The sequence below is a fragment of the Lepisma saccharinum genome, chromosome 25, assembly GCF_977018435.1.
Source record: "Lepisma saccharinum chromosome 25, izLepSacc3.1, whole genome shotgun sequence".
Lineage (NCBI taxonomy): Eukaryota > Metazoa > Arthropoda > Insecta > Zygentoma > Lepismatidae > Lepisma > Lepisma saccharinum.
Window position 1 is genome coordinate 8,511,923 of NC_139253.1, and position 16,517 is coordinate 8,528,439.

The 16,517-nt window shown below is 36.9% G+C and overlaps 1 protein-coding gene across 3 annotated transcripts in view; it reads right to left on the bottom strand.

Moving 5' to 3' along the window:
- Positions 1 to 16,473, bottom strand: part of Gcn5 (Gcn5 acetyltransferase) — a 74,151-nt gene extending 57,678 nt beyond the window's left edge. Inside the window, exons 1-7 of one of the 3 annotated variants that reach the window (XM_083111132.1) lie at positions 16,356 to 16,473; positions 12,940 to 13,126; positions 11,574 to 11,697; positions 8,667 to 8,812; positions 7,997 to 8,134; positions 6,140 to 6,273; positions 3,676 to 3,867 (exon numbers count right to left, since the gene is read on the bottom strand). In XM_083111132.1, the coding sequence (XP_082967258.1) occupies positions 3,676 to 3,867; positions 6,140 to 6,273; positions 7,997 to 8,134; positions 8,667 to 8,812; positions 11,574 to 11,697; positions 12,940 to 13,113 (908 nt within the window). In that variant the 5' untranslated portion in view covers positions 13,114 to 13,126; positions 16,356 to 16,473. Of the gene's footprint in view, positions 1 to 3,675; positions 3,868 to 6,139; positions 6,274 to 7,996; positions 8,135 to 8,666; positions 8,813 to 11,573; positions 11,698 to 12,939; positions 13,127 to 16,056; positions 16,159 to 16,305; positions 16,328 to 16,355 lie in introns of those variants that run through there. The other 2 variants (XM_083111134.1, XM_083111133.1) reach the window with 2 other exon arrangements.
- Positions 16,474 to 16,517: the final 44 nt, after the last annotated feature.

Genomic DNA, 16,517 nt, shown 5'->3' on the forward strand with positions numbered 1-16,517 from the left:
ATTGGAGACAACACAGGCTATGAATAGGGACATTGAATATTGGAACACTGACAGGAAGGACTGAAGAAATTGTGGATCTAATGGAGAGAAGAGGGATCGACATCTTTGGAATGAGCGAAACTAAATGGAAAGGAAGAGGAGAAATGAAATTGAGGAAACTGTACTGGGCAGGGACTGAAGAGGGCAGGAGAAGTGGGGTTGAATTTGTAGTCAAAAGTGGAATAAGTGAGGAAGTAGAAAGAATAAATGACTGAATAATAAAACTAAAAATGAATGTAAGAGGGGAAAGTAATAGAAATAATTCAAGTGTATGCCCCACAAATATATGTACAAGGGAGGAGAAAGAAGAATTTGACGAAGACTTGGAAGAACGTGTAGGAAAGAAATAGTAAAATGCGATGGGTGATTTTATTGCACAAGTGGGAACAGACAGCAAAGGGTATACAGATATACTTGGAGCAGAGGAATGAAGAGGGAAGGAGGACACTGGACTTTTGTAAGAGAAACAGACTGTTAGTAGGTAATAGCTGGTTTAAGAAGAAATATGACAGCCATAAAGTTGCAAGATACAGTTGGAATAATGAACAAAAGTCTGGAATAGATTATATATTGGTAAACAAGGAAGTAAAGAAGATAATGAACAACATTAAAGTAATTCCCAGTGAGAACTTAAGACACTGGCTACAGGCCACTAGTAGGAGATGTGAGGAGATGGAAAATAAAAGATAGAAAGGAGGAACAAGAGAGAAGGATAAGAGTGTGGAAACTGAAGGATAAGATGATAAAAGAGAAATATCAAGAAACATTGTAAACTAAAGTGTCAAGAGATGAACCCAAAGGGGTGGAAACAGAATGGATAAGATTTAACACAGAATTAGTAGAGGCAGCCATAAAGGTATGTGGAAGGACAAGCAAGAAAAGAAAGAACAAAGAAATACCATGGTGGAATGAAAGAACTAGAGGCACAGTGAAAAACAAAAATGATGCATTTAGAAAATGGTGTAAATTTAAATTCAAATCACAAAATGCACGAAAAGAGTATGTGGAAAAGAAGAAAGAGGCAAGAACAGTAGTAAAGGAGGAAAGAAGAAAGTGGATGGAAGAATGGGCCAAAGTGCTAGAAGATGATGTAGATGGGAACAAGGAAGTATTGGATGGATTAGCGAAACAAAGGAGAAGAGAAAGAGGTGACAGCTGTATGCTAAGGGATGAAAGGAGGAATGTTGTAGAAGAGGATGAAGAAATAAGGAGAATGAGGAGAAATCATTTCGAGAAATTGCTGAACGTGAAAAAAGGAAATGAACATGAAAAAGTAAAGGAAAAAGAAAACAGGAAGGAAAAAGTGACTCTCACATGGAAAAAAGTGGAGGAAGCACTGAAGAGAAGTAGAGCACCTGGAGTAAATGAAGTGCTAGTGGAAATGATACTAGGAGCAGGAGTGATTGGTGTGCAGTGGATGTACAGAGTTTTGAAAACAGTGTGGCAAGAGATTGGACAAAGGGACTAATAGTTCCCCTATTCAAGAAGGGTGACAGAAATGAATGTAAAAACTACAGAGGAATAACACTTATGTGCCACTCAGCACAGGTGTATGAGAAAATATTAGAGAAAAGAATAAGGGTAGTAACAGAGCTGAACATGAGAGAGGGACAGTATGGATTTAGAAGAGGCAGATCAACAGTAGATCTGATATTCACCATAAGGCAATTACAAGAAAGGCACTACGAGTATGGAAATGCAGTAAAACCTCGTTAATCCGGACTTTCCTTAATCCAGACAGGTAAAAGGCAAAAAAAAAAAAAAAAAATCAGAATGCAAGGTTTTAATTTGATTTTGATTTGATTTGATTTAGTTTATTTTACTTCGCATTTTGTGCCTCTTGGCTCATTTGCGAAGATGGGGACGAGTGATGAAATTGATGAATGGACATTCACAAACAACCAAGCCTGACCAGGATTCGAACCTGGGACCCTTGACGTCGCAGCGCGATGTGCTAACCACTCGGCCACAGGGTAGGGCTGCAAGGTTTTAAATGTGGCTAGAAGTCAACAAGAGAACTTCCCAAAGAAAAGGCAGTCAACCACTGATGAAATTCTGTTTCCTGCAGACTTTGTACTGTACTGTATACAGGTCTATGACCTTTAAATACACCATAATAAAAGTGTTTTGTTGCTATAAACGAAGTTTTAATGCACTTTCTACTGTTCTTTTAGGTTATTTCAGTTAATCTGGACTTTTGTTAAACCGGTCAACTTATCCCCTCCTATTAGTCTGGATTAACGAGGTTTTACTGTGATTTGATTATGGTATTCCTAGATGTAGAAAAGGCATACGATAGCATGGACAGAACAAAGATTTGGAAGGCTCTAAGAGAGAAAGTGGTCGAGGAAGAGATAGTGTATAGAGTGCAGAGCACATACAAGGCCAACTAGAGCTGTGTGAAGACACCAGTGGGAAGAACAGAGTGGTTCAGTATATGTAATGGACTAAAACAGGGAAGTGCTCTTTCCCCACTATTCTTCATAATTACAATGGGAATTAATGAAGAGGTGGGGAAGAAGATAGGAGAGGAAGAGATGAAGGCCCTGTTGTTTGCTGATGACTTAGTAATTTGGGGAAACAGGGAAGAAGAAGTACAGGGACAGCTTGATAGTTGGAATGAGGAAATCAGAAGAGCAACAATGGAATTCAGTGCAGAAGAGAGCGAGGTGCTAATAACAACAAGAAACAGAGCCAGAAATGAACAAAGAATAAAGATGGACACGGAAAAGTTGAGGGTAGGGGAGAGCTTCAAATATCTATGAAGCATAATTGAGAGAAGTGGAAGAATAGATGAGGAGGTAAACAGTAGAGGACAAATGGGCGGTTGACTATATTAAAGCTTTCGAAGATTAATATGGAACAGGGATGTACCAATGAAATGCAAGAAGGTAATATATAACACATATTATGTGCCAATAATTACGTACGGAGCAGAGACTTGGGCAATGACAGAGAGAGACAAAAGAAAGATGCAGGCAGTGAAGATGAATTTTTTAAGGAGTATATTGAGGAAGACTAGAAGGGATAGAATAAGGAGTGAGGAGATCCGACAGACAGTGGGGGTGATGAAGATCCAGGACACATGAGGTGGTTTGGACACAAGAGGAGGATGGATGCAATTAAGACTACTAGTAAGAGCTTACAATGCACAAGGAGTGGGAACAAGACCAAGGGGGAGACCAAGATGTTTGCGGAAAGAGCAGAGAGTGTTAGGAGAAGAGAACATCGTGGAAAGAGAGGAGTGGTGGAAGACCAGGAAAAAATGGAGAGGTTTGACTTCTATGCCGACCCAGCCAGAGGCAGGAAATGGTGAAGGACGATGATGATTCAACCTTTTTTAACCCAACTTATATGTTCCAAACGTTGACTATTCTTGTCTTAACTCTTGAAGAAGCCACATGATGTGGTGAAAGCTTCCGTAACTAAAACAAGTAAGCATATGCTTAAACTGGACTTCAGCTACTTACTGAAATGATGGCATGTGGTGTAAGTTATGCCTTACATCGAGACATTTGTTTCAAATATCTTCAAGAGACAACTGCACTAAACTCTCATTTATCAAAATCTGAGGGGGGCTTTGTTGGATTTGTTAAACACAATTTCTGGTACTGAGTATTAATCTTTGATACTTACCGAGGAAAGTGCGTGAGTACTAGGATTCTCTTCTCTGGTGGCATCCTGTCTCTTTCGCTGTGGCATTTATCCATTAGTTGCCTACACACTGAACGGAATACTGCTTGCAGCAATTTTCGACCAAACACTAAGGTAGTTTCAAAATGAGGCAAAGAATCGCAGAAAGCTGGTACATGGCAGAATACCAACCACCTTGAAAAAAAAAACAATGATTTTTATCATTACACAAATATTATAAATAGTGAACGTAATGTTACATTTTAAACCAATTCAAAAAACAAGCTATAAGAAAACTGAAGGGAAAAAGAAAGGCGGACGAGGATGAAAATTCTGTTGAAAAGAAATTAGTTTGTATTTCATTCCACAAAGGATTCTCACATAAAATTGCAAAAATTTTTAGAAGATTTAATTTCAAAATTGTTTTTAGAACACCATGAAGTTTGGAATGTACATTTAATGAATACAAAATGAGAAAATCTGTACTGGATGTGGAAACCACAGGAATATACTGTATGATATAAGTTGTTCATGTTCAAAGTATTATGTAGGACAAACAGCAAGGAAAATGGCAATAAGATGGCACGATTTGGACATTATAAATCTAAACCCAAGAACAGGTTTGTCAGCTCACATCATCGACAAGAAGCATATGATTAAAAAGAGAAGTGTTTTAAAAAGAATGACGGGAAACATAGATTTGAATGTCTGGGAAGCTTTGTTCATTGCAGAAGAACACTGTAATATTTTAAATAATGAAAATGGTAACATAGAACCACTATGGAGTTTTCTTTTAGGTGTAGGCCACCATCTTTAAAATTTAATGTATCGGAAAACATCAAGAATCTCTGTAAAAGCAATGATGATTTTGAATTGCCTGATGATATTTGGGATTTACAATTTTTAAAGATTCTAAAATAATAATAAAACAGACTGCTTGTTTCACAGTTAAGTTGCTACATTACAACAATGTAACATTGAAAAGATCCATTGTATAACTGATTCTCTTTTGTTAAAATTTTTTAACCATTGTTATAACTGTATCTTTAATCATACTAAAAATAAATGTCTGATGAAGGAAGCATGTGTTCTCCTGAAACGTTACAACAAGAACTGTGTTTTTATGCTTGTAACAAGCATAGACTATAAGAGAAATAATATTATTACATCTAACATAATATTAACAAATATCATACAAATCTTGAACTCGATATTTAACTAAAGCTAGCCACCCGGGAACAATCAAAGCGGTGACACAGTACCATCTCCTCTCCAGACACCGTACCCTTAGTGAATGAAGGCAGAGGCTCTTCAAAATGAATAGGATTTAACCTTAAATTGTGCAACGTGGAAATACAAAGTTTCAAAATTTCACTTAAGTAATTTTAAACTGTGTTTACCGCATCCATCATGAATAAAGCTAGCTGGCTGTACACAATTCAACTGTCACTGAAACAATGTATTCAAGACCCAATGTTAATTAAAAGAAATAACATTTAATTCTACACATGGCATTTACTTCAGTGTTGGGAACCAAATATATGCTTAACATAAGTATAATATATGGACTAATGTCTTTCAAAATTGCTACTGAAGATTGAAAACAACATACCTGACTACCATGCTCAAGGTCCCGGGTTCGATCCCCGGCCGGTTCAAATCTGGGAACTTTTCTAACGGTTGGAAGCGGCCCCGGCGCCCACCCAGCGTCGAATAACATGGGTACCTGGGGGAAACCCTGGGGGGTAAAGGCGGTCAGGGGCGTGGTGCTGATCACATCACCCCTACTCACGACCGGATCAAGAAAGTGTGGGGCATTACCCCCACACCCCCTATACGCCTTCATGGCGTGGTGCTAAGCACAGGGGAACACTTTACCTTTACCTTTACCATGATGGTGTTGGTTGAGATACTGTATTTGCCGGCGTACAAGACAAACCTCCTGTTCTGTACACATTTTTGAGGAAAAAGCTTTATCACCGAATATTATAATTAATTTTTCCGTATTTCAAATAAAAAGTAATATGTAGATCTACTTTCAACAAATAACTTACTTATGCTAACTGGAAAAGAATACATTTTAATCTTGTTAGTTTAAAACCATACAGACATCTTTAGAGCTAAATGAAGAGTCACTTGAAACCTCTTCTAAATCAGAATCTGAGTCCTCATACAGACACAGCTGTGATATTCGTTAACACTGCTTGAGCATCCATGCATATGAACTCTACATGACTGGAATGCTCTCACCCACCACAAGGAAGCAAGAAAGAAATCGCCTAACTCAAAACAGAGAAAATTTCCAGAAATGATTGCAATCAAAAGCTGAGTATCAGCATACAAGACAAAAACACACCGTTCATCAGATCTATTTTTAAAGACAAAAAGTGTGTCTTATATGCCAACAAATACAGTATATGGTTAGCTGCTACATTCCCCATTCTGACGATATTCTCTGCCAACCTACCTTGTGTAATTTACTTTATAGGCCGACACATCCTCAGGTGAGACCGTCTGACGGCGTGCGCTGGGAGTTTCGAAATTCCAGTGGTTTAAGCAGTGCAGAAACATTTTGGCCAAGTCATACATGGTCTGCCATTCCTGTAACATGAATATACATTACAAGTGTAAGAAATTGGTGAAAATATTAAAGCTCAAAAATAGTCTGTGCTCTATTTGTAACAGCTGAAATAGGCATATTGCAGTACAAGTAAAATTACCAAAATATTTACTGATTTGATATTTCAATAAATAGTATTTAACGTAGTTGCATCAATTCTGAAACGTTCTTATAATTTAATGTGAACATAAAGGTAAAATTCATATACTATGGTTTTGTACAGTAAATGTCGAAATATCCAGTCCATCTTTCTAAGGCAAACCCCATTACAATCACATCAATTAAGGAGGTGAATAAACATTTGCAACCTTACATCAGATTAGTAGTCTCATCTCTAATACACGGGATGTCACTATACAATACCAACAAACCTTCAAAGCTCATAGAGTAAATTAATTGATTGATTTTGTTTATTTTACTTTGCTTTTCTGCCACTTTTGGCTAATCCCGAAGATGAGGATGAGTGATGATATGATGAAATTGATGAAAGTACTCACAAAGATCACCCTTGTCCATGCCAGAATTCAAGCCTGGGACCTCTGGGTAGAGTATACCAAGACAATCAACTTTTCTTTGTAATCTTTTGCTTGTTAAAACCTCATTTCGATGCTACAAACCTTTGAAAAACAGAATTTTCTATCCTGAATGTATTCAGCCATGCATTATACTTTTCAGTTAGAAAACAACATTTTTTTTTTAGTTCACTATCGACATGTTTTTTGACAAATCGAGGTACAACGTCTGGAGTATGAAGACATCAGACAAAATCTAGGAAGTCCTTCTTCAATGCAAAAGCAGAGATATGCAGGATATGGTATACGTATGGTGATACATGATTGATTTAAAACAAGAGAGGTTAAAACCAGAAAAATAACTGTCAGTGGCAACCATGAATTCTGTGCCATGTGGCTCCATACATACAGGGTAGAAAATGCAGTTTTTGTATATGTATGCTGCCTTTTTTAATATATGGATTTTCCCAATTTTCAGTTCTCGTTTGACTAAATTTCATGCCTGTAACACTGAACACATGGTTGAATTTTGAAGAAAAGCACTCACAAAAAATGCCCCTATGTCCAACATCTCAAGATACAATGAATATGCTGAAAGAATAACCCAGTAACATAAAGACAGTTACTTCGAAAAAGATCTATATTTTGGTTGATTGATTGATTTAGTTTATTTTACTTCGCGTTTTGTGCCTCTTGGCTAATTTGCGAAGATGGGGATGAGTGATGAAATTGATAAATGGACATTCACAAACAACCAAGCCCGACCGGGATTCGAACCCGGGACCCTTGCGATCTATATTTTGGCAATTCATATTTTCACATATTTCTTGCTAAGGCATCTTACATGCACAATACCTTAGAGCATCTTTCCCATCCTACCTCATGTCATTCACACAAGGACATTCACAGGGCGTCTCATCAATGACACAAAATTTCCAAATGTATAGAGAACATTTACATTAACTTTTCCTTACCCATACTTTTCGAGTTTTATTAAAATGAAAGTATATTTTTTGAAATTACATTTTTTACAATTAAGAGCCTTTCCACACTATTCAATTTGGTAAATGCAACCACTTGATGTGTAATTAAGCACTGGTGTGAAATGACATTCATTGGTCCTTATCCCAGGCAGTGCAGCTGGGAGATAAGCATAGAGAGACATACAGAAAAAGAATATAACAATTATTACCCTTTGTGCTAAGTGGCCAAATTTGTACACCACAAAATTCATAATTGCCTTCGCTATGCTTGGTCTTTCGAAAGGTGGCTGTCCAAGTGGTCCTTCAATCATCGGGCGAGTCATACTCAATATGCACTTTCTTAGTAACTGAAACAGTAAACAGACATGCAATTATGTACATTTTATTAGGTATAGACTGACAAAATAATTTTGTGGAGGCAGGCAGGGCTAGCCTCATGGCTGACCAATAAATATAAAATAATTTTGGTGCGGAACTATTATTAATGTTATAATATGTCGCCACACACATACATAAATATAACCCAATACATCCACTGTTCCGTTTTCATTTGATCCACCCTCATATTTTGTTATTAAATTCTACACTTCGTTCAAGAGAAAACTTTGGAAGTTAGCAGGAACTTTTAGTCATTACTTTCACATAATTTCTGGAATTTTGAAACCGATTGAACCATTATTATTTGGATACAAAAACATGGAGTTCTGACCTGGCTCTTGTATTTGGAGCTAAATTATTTGAGCTAAAACATTTTTTGTTTTGGATATTCTGCTAGAATGTTAATTAACTTAACTCATTTTTGTAATTGACTACCGACATAATAAGTTGATCTTTTGTAATTTAAAATTAATAATCAATTACCTCTAAAATTTATATTACCTTGAATAAGTAATAATACACTCGTTTGGTATCAGAATCATCTTCTCGATGCATACTCATGAAGATATTCTCAACATCCACAACCATTCCCAATAACCGATTTATTTCATCTTCAGAATGACTTTCCAAATGTCGGACATGTGATTCTGAAAAAAAGAACACATACATAAAACGAATCCATGCAAAGAAAGAAAGTGATATTTCACACCATGTGTTGTCAGCATATTGAAAACAACAGAGGGAAAGCTAAAACAAGTACAAATGTTAGTGTTCCTAATTTTTGGTGTGACCTTGATGCTTCTCCAGGGATGGAAGGAAAGCATAAGATGTGAAAATAGGTTAAAAAATAGTTAAAGATTAAAAGGTATAGAAACTTGATCCCATAATCATGTTGATGGAATGGCTTGGAAGGTCAACTGCTACAAGTTGTCATTTTCACAGTGTTTCAACTTTTACATTTGTGGCTTCATTTGTGCCAAATTTCAGATTTTTCATGAGAACCCACCTGAGATATTCAACTCCAAAAGAACTGTCAAAAATGAAATGTTTGGGTGAATCTTGAAAAAATGCAGTTACCGTATTTACTCATGTATAATGTGCACTTTTTCCAAAATTTTTGCACCCAAAACTGTGGTGCGTATTATGCATGGAATAATTTTTTCATGTTTACGGAACCCTATCATGTTATATATCGCTGTAATGTTTGAATTCTGGAGTTTCTAAATATGGCAACAGTATTACATTCAAGATGGTCACTAATGTGCAATGCAGTTGAAATAAGCTCATCACAAAACGAAGGAACGTTCTGATTTTTGTGGTACTTTGGATGAAAGAAAAGTTAGGGAGAAAGAAAATAATAATTAAAATGTATTACTGGCCAAATAATATGACATATGTATATGGAGTGTGTAAATGCCTTAATGAAAGAAATCTTCTTCTGCTAACTGCTAGTTTGAGGGTCCTGAATGGGCCTCTTATAAATGTTACATTAGTCATGGAAAAAGTACGAGGGATGATCGGAAAAAAAGGTTACAAAGCATATAACTTTTGTTTTATTCACTGTAACGTAACGAAAATTTATGTGTAAATTAATAACATGTTTGTATTGTTGCGGGTTTGAGGACTTCGGATTCTGACCATGTATACCCGAGAAGCGGACATTTAAAATGGTGACTCGTCTAGAAAATTGGTCAAGAGTAGAAGTGAGGGCAGTAGTGCGGTTCCTGTGGGCCAAAAACACTACACCTGCTGACATTCATAGGCAGATTGTGGAGGTGTATGGGGAGAGGCAATTTCAAGGCAACATGTAGCGAAGTACTGTCGTGCCTTCAAAGAATGACGGACCAGTATTGTTAATGACAACCCTGGACACAGCGGTAGACCCATTACCTCAACCACTGACGTAAACTGAGCTCTTGTGGATGAGTATTCGTGTGGACAGAAGAAGAACATTACGCTCAATATCAGCTGAGCTGGGACTACCATTTGGTTGGCTGGCCACCATTATCTGACATGTGATGATGTCAAAAGAGCTGCCTCACGGTGGCTATGAGAGCTTGACGCGGATATATGTGCAACCGGTATGGAAAACCTCATGTACCGTTGTGACAAGTGCTTGAACAAAAAAGGTGATTACATCGAGGACTAGTGTTGAGTGCCCTCCATCCTCAGGTGTGTTGATCTTCCAGCTATGTCTAACGCATACGCCATAATAGGCTTTGTAACCTTTTTTTTTTTTTTTTTTCGATCATCCCTCGTATATATTTTGAAGTGTTCTTTTTTTAGAAAGAGAAAATGAGCAAAACCATGCATAAAAGTTTAAAGGCCATTTTCCACGATTTTTCACTTTGTAATGTAATGTTGTTAAACACAAGAAAAGCAGTGCTGTTCTGACAGAATTCGAGCATCCACCTCCCATCACATGGGATGTGTATCAGCAGCATTTGTTGGGCGAGAAATAACAGAAAATAACTTCCTGAGCACTGCAAATTCATAATGTAATTTTGATCTCCCTTTCTACTATTACAGAATAAATATAATGGTTAAAGAGTGAAAGCTTTGGGATGCTAAACACGGTGGAGGGAGAGGGGGGAGGTGGCATGGGTTGGAGACATTGTTTACACAAAAGGATATTCTCCTCTTCGTCCACATAGCAACAGGTGACTCACTGAATAGGTATGATGTCAAAACTCTTGATTGGCATAGTAACAGCTTTACGACCTACAACTTAGAAAGCCTTCCTTGAACCTGGATTATACTGTGCATCACACATGAGATAAAATTTTAGTCACTTTCTCCATCAAAAATCAGGGTGTGCAATATACATGAGTAAATATTGTATCCAGCAGGCACATATTTTACAATATTTCTCTAAACCCCTTCATTAGAAAAATCTGGCTTAAAAATTCAATTTTTGACAATCATTACCCAATTTGGCACACAAATTTTAATAGTAAAGAAGTGTTTTTGAGAAAAAAATTCCTAAAGTATCTTTATAAGGTATACTACAATAGCTGCAAAATGAACTTTATTTCAGGTTTCTAGCTCTAATGGTTTTTATGATATTAGGTTTCTGTAAAGAGCTACATGAGCAAAAACTGCCATCCACCAAGTTGTAAAATGAGCATCACAGGAGAACTAAGTGCAGAAAAAAAATTAACATTGGTTCTGGTACCCAAAACCATGTATAAAGCTACGAACTATATTCAATTTTTTTTCTAAAATGACCTGAAACCAATTATTTTTTCAGGGTGTACTATGTGGAAATGAGGTTGACGCCACTGAATTAAAATACTTTAAAATTTGTAAATGGGAATTCATTGTATCAACATTTTCGCACAAAACTAAATCGTAGCAGAAAATAATGAAGCAATGAGAACTATCAGTAAAAAGTAAGGCACAACTTACCCAACAAATGAGAACAACTCCTGCAGGGATCTGTGAAACTTGCTAGTGGTTGTGTTATGTCTACCCGAGGAGGCTTTGAGGGTGGTGTAGGAGTTTTCCAGCCATTGCATTTACAATCATCATCCTAAAAAACAAAGACCACATATTGAATTTGAATTTAAAATTTTGGGTGTGTCAGCACTAAGGCTATTTTGCACCCATCATATTATACAGAGTCCAGCCCCTTATCGTTACACATAACGACTCTAATGTTTCATAACTAAAAATCATAAAACATTCTGACTTTCGTTAAAAGCTGAGGCTGTAAAGGAGCACTCAGCACAAATAAGGACAAAACACAGGACAACGCAAACAAATTTATACTGGCCATGGGGCCAGTCGCCAGAGCCTTGTTAGTCTGCAGTCCAGGGTGTACTATGTGGAAGTGAGGTTGACTATTGGGTGCACTATGTGGAAGGAGCACCCCTTACACCCTAAAGAAGACATATTGTAGCGAAACTGGGGTAAGAGGTGGGGAGTGAGATGAAAAATAGTACTTTCCATCACATATTTTATTACAAAAAGCTGGACAACAAAACACTGTGAGGGCAAAAATGAAAGATATGAACAAATCCATGCATCACATGAATGAAGTTTTACCTGCTCAACTTAGACAACCACCCTCCTCCATCCATTAACAAGGTCTACAAACTCGGATCCTGTGTTTGAGACTGGATGATGACAGTTAACATTTGACTCCTAACACATTAAACCTGGTCACCAATTTATACTTCAATTAAAAGGGAAAATAACAATATACGTAATTCATATTTTTTACTTTTCACTTTACTAGTGAAAAAAAATATAGTAAATAAAATTAATAGCATTTGCAGTTTATTACAAAAACCTTGCAGTTAGGTCACAAAAACTGTCTCAAATTTGAAGTTCTTAAAAATGAGCAACACAATGTATTTCTTTGACAAAAAAATGTGGATATATGTATATTTTAATCATAGTCACAACTATTTGTATTCATTCGGTGTTTTGCAAGTACAATTTGATGTTTAAAAATAGGTAAGATGCAAGTGGCAATTTCCAACAAATAATACCCCCAATGGAAGTGACATATTTCAGGCATTTTACCATACTTTTCTGCATACAAGTACTTATGTACACATTTTGACAGTAGAAAAATACTTAATTTTGCAACGTATACCAGTAGCAGGTAAACAAACAGAAATATGTGCATAGTAAACTACGAATAACGATGTCTCAATATATGAACCACATCATCTGCATAGTATCTTTCAAGGTTGCTGCATCATTGGGAGTTATCGTATTATACAACTTGAAAGGCCTAAAAAAACGTATGGAAATTCCATTGTACCTGGCATGCTGAGTATATTCCTAACTTAAGCAGTTTCTTATTCCGGGGCCAACTATAAACTTGTTGTTTTCTTTGTTGAATCCTTTGAAGGTTGTTCTGACGTGATGATTCTGGTGGACGTGATGCCTCATCTTGAACACTGCTACTCCCAGGTTGTGCCGACATTTCTACCATTTATATGCAAAATCTGAAATGTATGGAAGTGCAAATAGAATTATACAAATGGGTCTATTAATTTTCAAAGTTTGGAAAATGTTATATGAAGGAAATTAAGGCAAACATGGTAATTATTTTAATGAAACAAACAAAAATGTCAATATTCACACTCCCAGTAACCAAAAGTATGTTCCTGCAATTTCATAGTGCAGGGTGTATCTTCCGATGTCATAGTGGTAATGTTGTTGCCTTGTAATTAAGGAGTATCAGGTTTGGTAGCAGGTGGAGGCGCATTTTTAAACTGTCGGTACATTCCCAATTAGCCTTTCTGTACATAAAGTGTACTATAAAAATATGTTATGATGAACAATATAAAATTACTTATGATTGCATTCCATACAATTTTAAGGAAAACTGTTTCAAAGCAACATTCTAAATTTAGGTCATTATTTGACAATGGTGACCAATGGCAGACATACACCAAATTAATGTTCATTAACCCAAACCTTTCCTTTCCCAATATGCATCTTCATTACCACCTGAGTGCTCCTGAAAAATTCTTGAATGCATGAAATCCGAAGTTAACAAAGTGTGAAAGGAATGTGAGAAGAGGGTGCTACTTTGCATTTGCTAACAGAAGTCCTGAAACTTATATAAAAAGGTAAGATTTCGATCATGCATGAAATGTCTGATATTTTGAGATAATACTATTGGTGGGTTTGATTGAACTGCACTGTTTAATGGATCATGAATGTATAATTTACATTTTGCCAAACATTTGTTTGTCCAAGTTTGTTTCAAGCTCATCTATGCTGAGAATGACTAATAGGGACTGGACCTACCATTTAAAGTGAGATTCCCTACAATGTCCCTACACCAAGAATCACACCTGGTGCCTCTTGATTACTAGCAGGCAACTAACAACTACATCGGGGAGACTGCTTAAATTTTCTAGCCCTGCTGCCCATGAAGAACAGTAAACATTGTACTAGTCACACTGTTGCTGTTGAATTTTGGAGCGATTTGTGAAATTGCTTTCATTTCTTGCAGGAGAGTAGCTAAGGAAGTGTGGCAAAGTTACCTCATATGCAGCCACCCTGGATTTCTCAGCTAAATCCTGTTCATTGGTGGCAATATGGTCCCCACACACTGTGATGCAGGCATGAGAGAGGTAAATGTGGAAAAGTCAGAATTGTTACAAACATGTTACATGAATTTCATGTCCCTTTTGAAAAAAAATACACTGCACTCTTCATGTAGGCTTCTATTAGTACAGTGTGTCCGTAAAATAATGGTGGGGTTTTAAACAGTCATAGTTTTGGAACAAAGCATGGTAGAGAGATGCACGATATGTCAAAGCAAAGAGAAACTCTCCAAGTTTATGTATGCAAAAGCTTACGCGCTGTCCCTACAGGCACGAAGGGTAGCGCATACGAATTGTGTTTCAAGGACACGCAAACTGCACGAGCTCCTAAGTCAGAGTTATTTGCTGAGCAAACAATAACGGGAGCCACCGTCCTGGATATGTTACAAAGGTATGCATTGCCACAAATACTGGAGAATTTCATTTTCCAGTTAGATGGTGCTTCTCCACATTTTTCCACAATTGTGCAGGATTTTCTTAACGAAACATTTCCTCAGCGATGGGTCAAATGAAGAGAGTGGATTACCTGGCTCCCACGGTCTCCAGAACTTACACCCATGGATTTATATTTGTGGGGTTAAGTCAAAACACAAGTGTTTTCCTGTCAAGTTCGAAATCTGGACCATTTATAAGCAAGAATCACTGAAGCTGTTTCGTCTATCATGCCAGATGTTCTCTTCCGTGTATGGGAAGAGACTGAATATCGTCTTGACATCTGCAGGGCAATTAAGGGTTCACACATCGAAGTCTATTGAACAGGTAAGTGTAACAGTTTCATACATTGGAGACACATTTATTCAATTTTACACAAGAAACTACTTACGGAAATGAGTTTCTCCAAGGTTTACAACATTCGTTGAGTTATTTTCTTTCATCGTGGAATATATTTGACCGGGAAATCATGTATTTTTCAAGAGAAATATCCCACCGATGCACAATTGCCATTGCTTTCATTTGCTTGCCGTATGACAACCGGATGCTGCATACGTTTGATGACGTAAGCCCCTGTCAGTGTTTCAACCCCCCCTTTTTTTTACTATGCTTGCCTAACATAACCAAACCTAACCTAACCTTATCGGAAATGGTTCATGGGGCTATCCTTGTATGGTTCGTGGGGCTATCTGTCAGCTACCCGTGCATAATGTATAATTTGCACCGGTGACGAACACGATAGTAGGTATTTTTCAGTGAAAAAGGTTGAAACACTGCATACCCATAATGTGTCAAGATGTGCCCACCATAACGTGTGTTACGGAAGCAAAGAAAGGAATAAAAAAAGCACTCAGAATGTGAAAAATTGCATTTCTTTTCGTGTAAAAATCATAATGGCACCTTGAACTATGTTCCGCAATACACAATTGGTAAGTACAAACCATGCGAAACACAAAATATCCGATTTGAATGTGTCTCCGATCTATGAAACTGGTACCCAGGTAAGAACCTTGGAGAGTTTCTCTTTGCTTTGACGTATCGTTCATCTCTCTACCATGCTTTGTTCCAAAACTATGACTGTTTAAAACCCCACCATTATTTTACGGACGCACTGTATGTTGCTACATAGCAACTACCGACGATTGCATTCAGTTTCCTTAAAACTTCACTTCATTAAACAATAGTTAACAAGTACACAAAGATACACTAATCCTTGCACTTGAAGATATAATGCATAACATGTCAAGGAGTTACCCATCCGTTTGGCAGGTGTTCGTAGATGACAGTAAAACATTAATGATAAAACTTTGTAAGTGATTATGCACTGTAACATGAAACCAACACACTCAACAAGATAAGTGATTAAAGTAGCAGATGTATATTACAGAAAAAAACAGATCCTCCTGTCACTAGACACTAGTGTTGGGATATACCACTTTCAAAGAAAGCTACAAACGGTACATTCCCTATCCTTATTTCTGTTTCCATATTTCCTCGTCACGGTTAACCTTAAGCTACCAAATAAGCGACGTTAATTGTCAAACCAAAATAGCATATTAGATGGCTTGTTCGTATTTATTTTTACGAGTAAGATTAATCTAATATTTCTCCTACAGATTGTATTATATTCACACCTTGCGTGTTCATAACAAAAATTGGATAATATATTGTCAAAAATTATCACCTGTTGTGAAAACACAAGCCGACTTAACTACTAAAACGATAATATCGATACGGAGAGACGCATAAAAATTATAATATACATCGTGGTCGTTCTGATATTAGTTGCAGCAAAAGTGTTAGTGAAAATAATCTACAAGATACAATAATTCAATAAATAACTAAT